The sequence below is a fragment of the Saccostrea cucullata genome, unplaced genomic scaffold, assembly GCF_032062105.1.
Source record: "Saccostrea cucullata isolate Sc308-1 unplaced genomic scaffold, CSIRO_AGI_Scuc_v1 ctg596, whole genome shotgun sequence".
Taxonomy (NCBI): domain Eukaryota; kingdom Metazoa; phylum Mollusca; class Bivalvia; order Ostreida; family Ostreidae; genus Saccostrea; species Saccostrea cuccullata.
In genome coordinates this window covers 1-14,643 of record NW_026919484.1, presented here as the reverse complement: position 1 = coordinate 14,643, position 14,643 = coordinate 1, and the positions used below count along the sequence as shown (strand labels likewise).

At 32.9% G+C, this 14,643-nt stretch overlaps 1 protein-coding gene and 1 long non-coding RNA gene across 6 annotated transcripts in view; both read left to right on the top strand.

Annotated features, from left to right (window-relative positions):
* The window catches only part of LOC134232569 (formin-like protein), a 37,014-nt gene extending 25,626 nt beyond the window's left edge, over positions 1-11,388 (top strand). For 2 of the 5 annotated variants that reach the window (XM_062714565.1, XM_062714571.1), the window contains exons 8-28: positions 36-228; positions 495-571; positions 744-837; positions 981-1,058; positions 1,232-1,342; positions 1,611-1,760; positions 2,914-2,962; positions 3,447-3,499; positions 3,984-4,128; positions 5,450-5,881; positions 6,266-6,323; positions 6,421-6,490; positions 6,738-6,815; positions 7,049-7,135; positions 7,313-7,381; positions 7,662-7,742; positions 7,963-8,092; positions 8,462-8,637; positions 9,400-9,501; positions 9,726-9,833; positions 10,971-11,131. In XM_062714565.1, coding sequence (XP_062570549.1) covers positions 36-228; positions 495-571; positions 744-837; positions 981-1,058; positions 1,232-1,342; positions 1,611-1,760; positions 2,914-2,962; positions 3,447-3,499; positions 3,984-4,128; positions 5,450-5,881; positions 6,266-6,323; positions 6,421-6,490; positions 6,738-6,815; positions 7,049-7,135; positions 7,313-7,381; positions 7,662-7,742; positions 7,963-8,092; positions 8,462-8,637; positions 9,400-9,501; positions 9,726-9,833; positions 10,971-11,075 — 2,446 coding nt within the window. In that variant the 3' untranslated portion in view covers positions 11,076-11,131. Of the gene's footprint in view, positions 1-35; positions 229-494; positions 572-743; positions 838-980; positions 1,059-1,231; positions 1,343-1,610; positions 1,761-2,913; positions 2,963-3,446; positions 3,500-3,983; positions 4,129-5,449; positions 5,882-6,265; positions 6,324-6,420; positions 6,491-6,737; positions 6,816-7,048; positions 7,136-7,312; positions 7,382-7,661; positions 7,743-7,962; positions 8,093-8,461; positions 8,638-9,399; positions 9,502-9,725; positions 9,834-10,970; positions 11,133-11,322 lie in introns of those variants that run through there. The other 3 variants (XM_062714588.1, XM_062714560.1, XM_062714579.1) reach the window with 3 other exon arrangements.
* A 503-nt stretch (positions 11,389-11,891) lies between these two features.
* LOC134232600 (uncharacterized) lies at positions 11,892-13,482 on the top strand. Its single transcript, XR_009984810.1, has 2 exons — positions 11,892-12,941; positions 13,260-13,482. It is a non-coding gene; the product is annotated as an uncharacterized LOC134232600 (long non-coding RNA).
* The last annotated feature ends 1,161 nt before the right edge of the window (positions 13,483-14,643 follow it).

Below are 14,643 nucleotides of genomic sequence, written 5' to 3'. Positions count from 1 at the left end.
AGTTAGGTTCTGAGTGTCATGTACTGCCTTTGTAGAAAAGAGCAGCTATTGAACAAAGAGAAGAGTACCAGTTTAGATGGTCTAGTCAAAAGTCCAGCCAGGAAGTTAAAGCGTTCCAACACGATAGGGTCCCCACGCCACACCAAGATGTCCAAACTCAACATGGGGGAGGCCAGGGACGACGTCCACGTCTGTATCATGTGTCTACGGGCAATAATGAACCATCAGGTAGATTTCGTAGAATTCACAGTTCTAGGGTAATAAATCGGTGAACCAGTCTTGTCAAGATCATATTAGTTGTTAAGTGAAGTTTTTTATTCACAGACACATATCTGAGATCTTATTTGATCATTTTTAATACATGTACAGAGTTCTTAAAAACTTTCAGGTTTGAACCATTTATTAGGCTAGTTCAATATTTTCCAAAGAGTATCTTTAATATTACAAGTGAATCATAATTCACAGAATATGTATGTTCATCCTTATTTTTTCAGTATGGTTTTAACCTTGTGATAGCTCATAGACACGCCATTAACTGTATAGCCCTGAGTCTAAATCACCACAGTCTCAGGTGAGTTGTGTTAAAAGCACCGAGTCTCTTTTAGTATTTTGTACATTTGTGTGTTTCTTTACGAAATTGCTACTTTAAATATAAAGAATGTTGAGTAACAATTGGCCCTCACATTTGCAAATTTATTCAGTATTATCCCGGTTATAGTGTATGTATTATATATATCTTGTAGGACTAAAGCCCTGGTGCTGGAACTCTTAGCGGCCGTCTGTCTAGTCAGCGGGGGACACGAAATCATCCTCTCAGCCTTCGACAATTTTAAAGAAGTAACTATTCTTTTTTTGCTTCAGTAGCAACAAAATTTAAATACAGTTAAGAAGAAATTTTTTGAAAACACATCTAGAAATCAAGTTCAATGACTGTGTAATTTTGAAACGAAAATTTCTTACCTGTTATTTTTTACCTGTAGGTTTGTGGGGAAAGGCATCGGTTTGAAACATTAATGGATTATTTTCGCAATTATGAAGAATTCCATATAGACTTTATGGTACGTATATCTATAACTGTCGAAAATAATGTATCGTCTGGCAAATACTTGCTCAGATATTTTAATTTTATTGTATACTTGAAGATTTTTAATGTTGAAGTTAGACCATAGTTATTTGACAAATTGTCTTTCTTAATATTTACCTGAAGTTCTCAATCTCTCTCTTTTACCAGGTTGCATGTATGCAGTTTGTTAATATTGTGGTACATTCAGTGGAAAATATGAACTTTCGTGTACATTTACAATATGAATTCACTCAGATTGGATTAGATGATTATTTAAATGTAAGTTGTTTATTATCTCAGTTTAAGTTTACATTCATGTATCATTTTTAAATATTTGTTATTGAATTAGATTTCAAAAAATTTGTATCATTGACAAATAAAAGGAATATTCATAAATGTACTAATGAAAATAGCTATACTGTATGTCCTTTTTTTCATGGACATTGTAAACTGATAAAAAAAATTATCTTCACTGCAGAGAAAAAATTAGGCTGACTTTCATGTACATTAATTGTTGTAATCAGTGTAATATTGTGGGTCGTTACAGAAACTGCGACACACGGAGAGTGATCGACTCTCGGTTCAGGTTCACGCGTACGTGGACAACATGATCGAGGTCGCTCAGCTACTGGAGGACTCGGAGCTCAAAACCGAGGCCATCGAGCGAGCCGAGGATCTCGAGGAGGAACTATCTCGGGTATGTATCATACTGCATGGAGGCTTCTCACTGGTCGAGATTTACAGATGGTCAGCCAATCATCTCAAGGTTTATGTTAATCCATATCTATCCTGAATACATTCTTTGGAAAAAAAAAATTAATTTAGCATTGAGCCTTCTCATTTGAATTCCTTCAGTTCTACTGTTAGTAGTGATGGATGAGGTCCTATCTAAATATATAACACGTCAGTTCATTGATAGGTTGATGTTTGGCTATGAACATGAAACAAGCTCACTTTTTGAGCTTGGTCATATATATACAAAAGCATTCATTTTATAGTCAAAAAGTGAGACGGACATAAAAAATAGTATCTGATATCATCTAGTAAGTTTTATGAAATAAACCCTTAGCATCTTGTGTAAAAATAAGAATTCAATATGCTCTTTATCATGTTTACGCTATATGATATAAGTAGTAACACAGAAGATTTCCAATTTGAAAAATGAATTATTTTTTATGACAAAAGTGATTAAATTTTCACATTTTCTTGAAATGGATCATACAGAATTATGATTATGATGGACCGGTAATTATAAATATTAAGAAATGTACAAGATTTTAATATTACAACAAGTAATATTATGCAATGATTATTGTATTTTATATTGTATAAGTGCATATATTCAATAATCTTTGTGATTTTGTTGAAACAGTTTGGAAATGTATTTTTTAGTCTAATGTACATTTTAAATTGAACCAAAAAGAATAATTATAAAACTTAGTATACAATATTATTTATGGGTGATGCTATATTTTTGTATTCAAGTTTCTCAATTAAGTCAAAATTATTTCTTTTAAACATTCTCTTGGAAATAATTATCAGTGTACATTTTGATAGTTTTTTCCTCATTTTTCAAATAGTTTAATTCCTATATACCGTAAATGTCATCATAAACTCCATATTGCATGACCTATGTCAAATTTGTATTATTTTTGTTTTTTTTTTTGGACAAATAAGATGATTTAGTTTAGTTAATTTAGTACATGTATTGTTCATGCAACGTTTTCAAGCAAACAAACAAAACTTACAAATTACTTAGAAGTACTTATGATTGTTTTTTAATAATTTTTCTTTATTTACAAGTTAAGAATAAATTTTGGTTTTAGAATTTTCTATATTATTTTTTTTAGGAGAGAGAACACCTTCAGGAAATGGAGGAAGAATCGATGGCAAAATCATGTAAGTATCTACCCCTGATATGTAGAAATCATGTAAGTTATCCATGTTATCTACCCCTGATATATGTATATCCCATTAATTGTGTGTAAGTTATCTACTCCTTATATGTGTATTGACTTACACGTGTTATCAACTCCTAACATTTGATTTATCTTTTCCTGACTTGTAAGTTTTCTACTCCTGATGTGTTGAAAATTTTAGTTACCTACCTATGAAATGTACAGTAGAATCACTTGTTAGCATTTTGAAGTTTTCATACTCAATGTGAACATGCATGTAAACGATGTGTTTGCTTTAAATTGAGTAAAAGTATTTAGAAAAAACTTTGAGGAAAAAAATTAAGTCTCATCAGTTCACTTGAAATGTGTGAAATTCAATTTTCCCACATATTTTTGGTGGTTTGATTATGTAACTTGTGTAAAAAATTTCATAATTATTTCCCAGCGCTAGCAATATTCTTTGACCATTCTGTTCTATTTTGTAGTGGAGTTAGAAAAGCAATTATCAGATGCCACACAGAAAGTGGAGGAATTAGAGGTTTGTATATAGAACCAAAATACTTGAGGTCACTCCTTGGAATGCTGAAGATATTCTGATTAACATATTTTTAGATACAGTAAAACTCGTTTAGTACGAACACTGATATTGCGAATTCACAGAAATAACAGTCATCTTGGATCCCCAGCTATATAAATTTAATGAACTTCTTGTACGGTTATAACAAATTACGGATATAGCGAAGAAATTTCATAGGTCCCAGCGACTTCGTTATAACCGAGTTTTGCTGTATGCATTTCAGTAAATCATGAAATGAATTTGAAGTTTTTTAAACTTAAACTCTTTATAGTGATTTTGAGTTAATATTTTAAATTTCTTTTAATTCTTTTAAAGAATGAAAAATCAATGTCATTAAATGTTTGCAATTAATATGCATGGATTTTAATATTGTCATTTTGTTCAGAGCTGTAATTATGTGATAAGTGAAATATAATGCGATTCACAGTTGACTTTTGTTTTATAGGAGTATTTAGGTCAACAAGACAAAGAAATGAACACGTTACGTCAGATGATTACGGAGAAAGACGAGGAATCGGCCAAACGACTGAGTATGTATGAGGCCAAGCTACGGGAAATGGAAACCATGAGGAATAACCTCACTACCTCTGGTAAATACTGAAGTAGATTTGATGATGAAATTATTTCCTTGAAAAATAGGACATAAATGCTTGCTTTTAACTCTTTACCCCTTAATGCCACGATTTGACGCACTGACCATATCCTTAGAGTGTTTGCCTGGCTGCCCCTTAGAGCGTTTTAGATGACTTGGAGTGCAGTTTAAAACTGAACTATTAAGGGTCAAAATATTTCATTTATATTATGTATTATATATCATTGGATTCGTAATAAATTAAATTTCTCAAATCTTTTTACATAATTTCGATCGGAAATTTCTGTTAAAAAAATAATTCAGGTGAAAGCAGGTGTAAATAGAAAATTAGATATTTTCAACAAGTAAAACGGCTTTAATAAGCCAAAATTGTCTGTATAAATAATAAAAAACATGTGTGATGATATAATTGATGGTTAAATTATTATTTATTATCAGTTTTATAAGTTTAATTACTCAGAAATTAATAAATTGTAGTGCTTCTTCAATGTCAATCTCGCCGACAAATTTTCAGACTTGCGTCCTAAAACTTGATTTCTGAACGTTTTTGGACACTTTAATGATCCAATTCTATTAAAATAATTATTTTCTACACCTGTACATTAATGAATATGTGTAAAATGGAAGGTATCTTCTGAATTTGTGAGAAACAGGTGACGAAATCGGCACTGCGCGGTCCCGAACTTCACGAAATTTTCGTAACTTATGTTGGAGTATATTACACATATAGATCATTATAATTTTCAAACCTTTCAAGAAATAGGTAGTTTATAGCCTGAATTTCATGAAATGCTTTACTGGATGAGAAAATATTGCGTATTTACTGAGTAATATGCTCAAAAAAACATCGTATGTAACAGTCCGCCATTTTGAATTTTGGTGGGACTTTCCAAGATTCTATTGTTTGTTTACACAGGTAAATCACGTGATTTCTAACTGTAGTATGATGCAATCATCTATTGTTAACCTGCAGGTGGCCACCTGTGCTCTGATAATTTGTAAACAAGCGGTAATTTCAAGTCAAATCAACAACGAAATACACGTGCGTCAAAACTCGTCATTAAGGGTTGGGGGCTAGGCGTCAAAAGTCGTCATTAAGGGGTAAAGGAGGGAAAGGTCTAAGGGGAAAAGAGTTAATGCTAATAGTACCAAAAATTTATTAGTTTTTTAAGTTGAGGAAGCAAAATTGCATTTTCTGTGTATCATTTGGAGAAAAACTGCATATTAAAGTAAAAAAAATCTATTTTGCTTCTTTAAGAAACCTTGTTGAATGATTTTATGCACTGGTAAATGAAAATTTATTTCCCGAATATTTACAGGTACAGTGTCTACGACTTTAGATGAGCTTCCTCCTCCCCCTCCCCCACCACCACCTGTGGTGGCACCACCTCCACCCCCACCCCCTCCTGCACCAGGAATGCCTCCCCCACCACCCCCACCCCCTGGAGCGCCCGGGGCACCACCCCCACCTGCAGGACCAGGTGCTATGACAATTAAACGGAAAATACAGACAAAGTACAGACTTCCTATGTTGAACTGGACCCCCCTGAAGCCCCAGCAGGTTAAGGGGACAGTGTTTTCAGACCTTGATGATGATAAGCTCCTCAGTGTTATAGACTTTGTGGAATTCGAGGAAACATTTAAACTCGGTGCTGGATTAATTGGGGCTGAGGACATGAAAGGGGAGACTATAAGGAAAAAGAAAGCGGAGAGCGTCAGTCTCATGGAACCCAACAGGCTCAGGAATGTGGGTAAGTGTAAGGGATAAATAAGGGGGAGAACTGTTACTACTGAGGGGATGTACTCAATAAAGGGGGGAGGACTGGTGATGCTGTTTATTCTCAGCTGTGTGGACTTTTTGAGAAATACACACATGAAAAAGAGAATGAAAATAATAAATGAGTAAGTGTTGTATATTAAATGTGCAAAAATCTTTTTAAGTTCATATGTAAATGGCAATAGTTTAACTTCTTAGTAGAAGATGTTCCATTTTCTAATTGAAAGAAAAGAAATATGTATATGACCCTTAATTCATTAAAAAACTAGATGATTCATTATTGCTTTATGTTACAAAATATGAGGTATAGTTTTATTAATTTTTTATCAATGAGAATTTTTTTTTCCATTTTAACAAGCAATCACCAGGAGGAAACTAGAACTCAGAAATGAAGAAGTTTGTCGAGCCATTAATGCGTAAGTTTGTCAGAAGTTATGTTTGTTCTTTTGTCGCTATTGTTTTTGTGATCAGTTTTGTTTTTAAGTCGGCCATGTTTTCTTTCTTTCACTACAGGATCGACCTGAAGACCCTGTCTCTAGATATGGCAGATATCCTCCTCACCATTCTTCCCAATGATGCTGAGGTATTTACCCACTAAACAAAAAATAACAAACAAAACACAAAGAACAAATATGAATTTTTAAATTGAATTCATTCACTTGATTAATTGAAAAATGTTTTTAAAAATGCAAAATTTAATTAGTTAAGAAAAATTTTCACAAGGTTCAAAACTTTTAGCATAATGGTTTGAAGAGATTAAAATTTTCCTTTTGATTAAAAGTATTTTATTGAACAAAGAATAGAACTGACATTTTTTCTGTTTTATGCAGATGAAAGCGTACAAGCAATACGAGAAAGATAGACGACCGTTAGACAGATTGTCAGACGAGGATAGGTTCATGTTACAGGTTTGTCTAGACCATCTGAAGAGAACAGTTTCTTTTTTTAACATTTTAAAAAAACACCTCACTCTAAGTCTAAAATACATGTACATATCATGTTGATTTTGCATGTACAAACGTTGAACTTAACCATAAATTTGGATTTATTTATTATTTTTTTTGCCTCAGTAATTTTTTTATATAAAATCTTGTAAACACATTATTTTAGACTGTATGAAGATATTATCTTGTCTTTTCAGTTGTCCAAGATAGAGAGATTGTCACAAAAGTTACACATCATGAGTTTCATTGGAAATTTCAATGAAAATGTTCATCATTTAGCTCCAGTAAGTAAACTGTTGTAGATTATACAAGGATTAGAGAGAATCCCACAAAAATGACTGAAAATGGCATTAAACAGACATTTTGTTATGTGCATACTTATTATTTGCATCTGAATAAATTTTTTTAAAGAAAAAGTTGATGTATCAGATTTAAGCTGTTACTTTATTCTTTTTCTCCAGCAAGTCAATGCAATCATTGCTGCTTCCATGTCATTAAGAAGTTCCACAAAAGTCAGGAAAATGTTAGAGGTAAGAATGGACCAAACTTAAGATTCGTAGACACTCTATAAGTGTTATAAAGAAATGCTATAAACCATGGCAGTTTGTTGGGAATCAGTTTTAAAGCATTTTGTCAATGAATATTGACATCCCTTCAAACTACAATTCATATTAGGTTCCTATGAACCAAAGAAAAATTATGAATTCTTTCAAACATTGAACACTCTGCAAATATTTTCTTGATTGGAAACAAAATAAAGTTAACGAACATTTATTGATAAAGTTAACACACATTATTTTTACCTTGTAGATAATTTTAGCCATAGGGAATTACATGAACAGTGCCAAGAGAGGGGCGGTGTACGGCTTTAAACTTCAGAGTCTGGACATGGTGAGTTATGTCCCTTTGTCAAGGGGAGAAACTACATTAATGAGAGCAGGATGGTCAGTCTCCTTAAACCTACATATTCTTTTTCAAAAAATCATTTTCATTCAATAACATGAAATGTACCTGCACTGGTTGGTTTACAGAATAATGTGAGCTCTAGCTTTTAAATGTATTCAGAATGCTTGATTTATAATTGCCTTCATGTATGTGGAATATTTTGTAGCTGATGGACACGAAGACCAAAGACAAGACCTTCTCATTAATGCACTTCCTGGTGCAGACAGTTCAGACCAAATTCCCAGAGATTTTAAATTTCGACTCAGAGCTCCGTTTTATAGAAAAAGCCGCAGTGGGTGAGTTTATGCTGTCATTTTTTATTTTGAATATGATGGTTAATGAGTTATTCTTTGCATTTTCCGTGAACATTTTATTTTCATGATTAGATAGTAAGTTTTAAGTAAAAATTGTATTTACCATGTTTACAGCGTTTCAAATATTAAGTGGGAATAATGGTACAATATATATGTTCATTTTATTTTAAACTGAAAGTTCCTTATATGTTCTTGATTAAAAGTTAAAATTCTACAAAATTACTGTTTAATGGACCAAAAATCAAAAGAGACTAGCTGAAATTAGAAAAAGTTGCAATTATTTACAGTAGTTTTAAATACTGTATTTGAATAGTGGTCCTATATTTATGTTAATTTTATCACTACTTTCAGTTTCTATGGAGAACATAATCACTGACTACAAGGATCTGGAGAAGGGAATGCAGATGACCCAGAAAGAGTATGAGGCACGGAAACACAGCAGAGACGCCCCTCCTGTCCTGAAAGAGTTCCTCACGAACTCCGAGGACAGGCTTAAAAAACTACAGGCCGACATCAAAACAGCCGAGGTAAGACATCAATAGTTAGGCTTAAAAAACTACAGGCTGACATCAAAACTGCAGAGGTTAGACATCAAAATAAAAAACTACAAGCTGATATCAAAACCGGCAGAGGTAAGACATCAAAATAAAAAAACTACAGGCTGACATCAAAACCGCAGAGGTAAGACAAAAAATCAAAAAAACTACAGACTGACATCAAAACTGCAGAGGTAAGTCATCAAAACCAAAAAACTACAGGCTGACATCAAAACTGCAGAGGTAAGACATCAAAAGACAGGCTCAAAAAACTACAGGCCGACATCAAAACAGCAAAGGTAAGTCATCAAAACCGCAGAGGTAAGACATCAAAACCGCAGAGGTATTTCTCATTGTATAGTAAAAATAAAATCCACAAGTCGACATAAAATTAAGAGAGATAAGATGCAGAATAGTAAAAGTAAAATCAAAATCGAATGACAGGCTTAGGAAGCTGAACAAACAGGCTTCCTAATGTTAATTCTTCAATATGACTGTAACCCATCAAAACAGCAAAGGTAAGTCATCAAAACCGCAGAGGTACCCATCAAAACTTAAAATAAAAAAAAAAATTGGGGTAAGTCATAAAATAGTACATGAAGATTTATTGCAGAGATATACTTTGGTTGATATAGCAATAAAATGGCTCACACACACATTTCTCAAATTAATTGCTGTGAGAACATGCTTTTGTGATTAATTCAAGATGTGTGTAATTTAACAAATTGATTTATTCCACTGTTTTATTTTCAGGATGCCTACAAGAGAGTGGTGGAGTTTTTCGGAGAGAACCCCCGCACGTGTTCTCCAACTTCCTTCTTCTCACAGTTTGTCAGATTTGTTGGAGCATTCAAAGTAAGTATCCTAAACAGCCATGTTATAAAGGACATAAAAACATAGATCTGCTGACATACCCCCTTATCTACAAAATACCAAGATTTCAAAAACACCTTACCTACTCAACGAAACTTTAATCTCGCTTTTAAAAATTAAAGTAAACTGTATCATTTTATCAATTCCTGAAAATAAAATGTGTACCAGATGTGAGAGGTTTGTGATCTTTATTAAATTTTAATTAGGCTGCTGTGGCAGAACTAGAGAAGAGGAAGAAACTGGAATACGCACAGATGGAAGAGGAGCAGGAACAGATCAAGAATAAAAAGAAAGACTTCAAAAAGAACGCCCAGGTGTGTAGTGTAACCCAGCAGGGATTATCTGGCTTCATACACAGGTTGTCAGTCTACGGAGATTGTCAGTCTGTTTTATCGTTATTATCCTTTATTTTAAAGGACAACAAAGACACTCTGCATGCTGAGGCCGTCCTTTAAAAATTGTTTGTTTGACCTCTCCTGACCGACTGACTAAGAATCGCCCAACTAAAACTTATTTTTTTACATTCAATGACACTATATTTTTTCTTTTATTCGTTTTATCCCGTCAACAAATTATGTTAAAGTGTTTTGGAAAAAAGATTTTCTCACCTGCCTACCAAACCAATAATTTTACCCTGAGTTGGAAGAGGTCAAGCAAGCATTACTGTAAAGATAGCCTGATAGATATGTCATATTTTTCTCACGAGGCAATTTTGCAACAGAATAAGGAGATCAATGATATTTAAGTAAATTTCAAATTTTAAAGTTGAAAAAATAATTAAGTTGAAGTTTAAGACCAAATATATCATAATTCTTCCCAGAAAGTTTTGTAATTAAAGACTGATTTTGAGATTAGTTGAATGTTTTTGCTACCCGAAGAGCATGGATCCAAAGAATGAGGGAATTTAAAGTAATATGATATGTAATGTTCAGAGTTGTTTTCGTTGATGGTTAGCAAAAAAAAAATTCATGTTCTCACTTTGAGTAAAGAGTCGTTGTTCACTCTTGGAAGGCATTTTATATTCTATAAATTGAATATTTGCTAAAATTTATTTTATTGATTTCTCATCATTCACGTTTTATAATCAATGTTTTCTAATTTGCTAAGCAGTGTTGTAAAATTTCCACTTATGTTAGCCCAGAGTTAGGGGTTGTGACCACAATCAATGTGTAAACATATATTCTCAAGAATTACAAAAAAGGTTACAATTAATGAAGTTGACATCTAAAAATTAATGTACTCAATCTGACCCTGATGACAGAGGTTTTATTAATGTCGATCATTTAGAAATTGATTTGTCAAGTTATTGTTGACTCAGTGGAGCAATGTAGATCATGGGTCTATGATTTTTGTTTGATATTTTGATGGTCAAGCACAAATATGGCATAAGGCATATTTTGGAGTTGACGAAGGGAGAATAAGAATTTTTCATTGATGAAATAAATTTTCAGAGAATTATTTTTGAAGAGAAGGTAATGTATCTGGGATGGACTCTGTTGTTAAGCATGACGTGTAGTTACAGCTTATACACTGTGCAGATTAAATACAATACATAAATCTGCTAACATAGAGGGCATAACAGAACTTAAATGTATATAAACAATGTCAGTGTTTTTCATGGCCTAAAGTTAGTCAGCATTTTTTTTCTCAAAATAAGCAAGATTTATCTATTAAAATTTTTTTTTTATTTAGAAAGGTTGCTTTTGAAATATGAATGAAAAGCACTGTGTGTATAAGAATGCCCACAACTAATAAATTATCATTTGTTTATGTACTTACATGTAAGGAAATTAAAATTTTCAGAAATATGTGTATGAAGAAAAGGTACAGTATTTTGTGATCTGGTTGTTGTGAAGTACACTATGAGGGAATTTCTTTTCCCCAAAGGTTTATTATCTTTTTCTCATCTTCCTGCCACTGAAATTTTATTCACATCTTTTCACACTTTTATTGAGAGCACATATCGTTGTAATAAACCACAAGTACATAGGATGTAGTCACAACCAACTTTGAAATTCACACTCTTGTTCTATGTCAAATCTCCAAAATTTGAATTTTGATGTCTGTCTCTGACATTTTTAGCTCACCTGAGCCAAAGGCTCAAGTAAGCTTTTCTGATCAAAATTTGTCCGTTGTCTGTTGTTGTTGTCATCATTGTAAACTTTTCACATTTTCATCTTCTTCTCAAGAACCACTGGGCCAATTTCAACCAAACTTGCTGCAAAGTATCCTTGGGTAAACGGGATTCAATTTTATTCAAATGCAGGGCCAATGGCTGATCAAAGTTTTACATAGGAATATATATAGGAAAAATCTTTAAAAATCTTCTTCTCAAGAACCATTGGGACAGGAAAGATGAAACTCATGTTGAATCATCCTCAATAGTGTACATTCAAGTTTGTTCAAATCATGACCCCAGGGCAAGGGTGGGGCCACAATGGCCAATCAAAGTTTTACATAGGAATATATAGGAAAAATCTTTAAAAATCTCCTTCTCAAGATCCATAGGGACAGGAAAAATGAAACTCATGTTGAATCATCCTCAGGTAGTTTACATTCAGGTTGTTCAAAGCATTACCCTTGGGGGTAGGGTGGGGCCACAATTGCCGATCAAAGTTTTACATAGGAATATCATAAATAATTTTCTTTTCAAGTACTGCAAAGCCATGATTAGTGATATTTATATGGAAGCATCCTCAGGTACTGTAGATTCAAGTTTGTTCAAACCATAACCCCCAGGGGTAGGGTGGGGCCACAATGGGGGATCCAAGTTTTACATAGGAAAATAAAGGTAAAAATCTCAATAACAGAAGAGCTATGTTAAGTCATATTGAAATGTAAGCATCCTCATGTATTGAAATTTAAATGTGTTCAGATCATGAGTACCCTTTTGGGTGGGAGGGAAAGAATGGGGAGTCAAATTCAAATTATTACAAAGTCATGTATACAAACAAAATGTTTAAAAAAATATATAAAAATCTTTTTTTCAAGAACTTTCTCAAGAAGTTATTTGCAGAATTGATATGGAGGCATTCTCAAGTAGTATTAGAGTTCAAGCCCCCACCCCACCCCCTCAGTAAACTTCTCAATTCTGATCTGATTTGTGCTTTTCCCTAGCCGATGTGCTTAGGTGAGCGATGTGGCCCCTGGGCCTCTTGTTTGTAAATGGGACTTATTGGAAAGATATTCGAAAACACATAGGATTTCAGAAATATTTTCTTTTCATTTTTTGATTGGAATCTTTAAGTTCAGAACTTTTAGAAAAATCTATTTCTACCCAAGGTACTAACTTGAAAACTGTTTTCAAAATCATATAGGTAGACATTAAGTTAACCCATTCAAGGAGGGTTGAATATTAATTGATAAAGGGAAAAAAATCTATCATAGTTACTTCAGCCTTACTCTTTAAGGTCAGACGACACGTTCCTCAAAAATATATAATTTTTCTTAAGAATTTGTCATTGAAGTAAAGGTACTTAAATAAGTTTCCTCACAAAAAATTAGGGTACCTTACCAGGCATTTGGCCAAGATAAAATAGGGTCATATTTCTTATATAACCCTTACGGGTAATTTTCTAAATGGCCTATAACACAAATTTTGGTGTACTTATATTTAAAAACATTTTGAAAACAATGTAGAAATCAGAAGGGAATGACAATATGAATAATTTCTTATATAATACCACGAGATACAATACACACATTTGAGGAACATGTCTGACCTTAACTAGGGACATAAGTGTACATTGCAGTACATCTAAAAAGTTTTCATTATACAGTTATTTTGATGTTGATTCATGACTGTAGTATCTTGCTACTAGAATACCAATGGGTAACTTGATCAGTACATGTTTGCACCAGTTATATAAGGGAGAAATGCTAAAATAACTTTGATGAGAATAGATTTTTTTCATTCTCGATGATCCAACTGTGCTTAGTTTGGATGTGATTGTGTGCTTTTTTTTTTTAAAAGACATATGTATGTATCAAATAATTTGCTTAAGTTATTTCATTTTATTTTTTGTTCTGATTTTTTTAGCCATGGATGGAGATTTTGTTTGGCTTTACTATGGCTGCTCATTGCTGTATTTATTATTTAAATTTGGAATTAGGGTGTTTAGGTCATACATATATATTTGATATCACCATACATCTGTTGCGTTTTCTGTTTTAGTGTCTATATCCATTTATAATATGATTTAACATTACCATCACTACTGCAGGCATAACATAGGAAAGTTTTCTTATGTGTGAGATGAAAGATGGTAGGATTTAAGTGCTGGGAAAAAAACTGAAAAATTTGGAAAATTAAATATATCTTTAATTTGTTAGACCTTAGGCTAAAGAATTTGTTTTCCTTTTTAGCTCTACTGGTCAGAGACCAGAAGAGCTTATGCGATAGTAATGCGTCCGTCGTCCGTCCGTCTGTCTAGCTGTCTGTCTGTCTGTCCGTCTGTCTGTAAACAATTTTTCAAAACACTACTCCTCCTACAGTTTTGGTCTGATTTTAATATAACTTGGCACACAAGTTGACTACACAAAGATACATAAAATAGTGCATCAGATTTTTATTTCGATGACCGGTGTTGCCATGGTTACTAAAAATAGAATTTTCTGTGAAATTCCTTTAAAATGCTACTCCTCCTACAGTTTTGATCTGATTTCAATTTAACTTGGCACACAAGTAAACTACACAAAGATACATAAAATAGTGCATCGGTTTTTGATTTCAATGAATGGTGTTGCCATGGTTACTAAAAATAGAATTTTCTGTGAAATTCCTTTAAAACGCTACTCCTCCTACAATTTTGATCTGATTTCAATATAACTTGGCACACAAGTAGACTACACTAAGATACATAAAATAGTGCATCGGATTTTTATTTCGATGACCGGTGTTGCCATGGTTACTAAAAATAGAATTTTCTGTGAAATTCCTTTAAAATGCTACTCCTCCTACAGTTTTGATCTGATTTCAATATAACTTGGCACACAAGTAGACTACACAAAGATACATAAAACAGTGCATCGGTTTTTGATTTTGATGAATGGTGTTGCCATGGTTACTAAAAATGGAATTTTCTGTGAAATTCCTTTAAAATGCTACTCCTTCTACAATTTTGA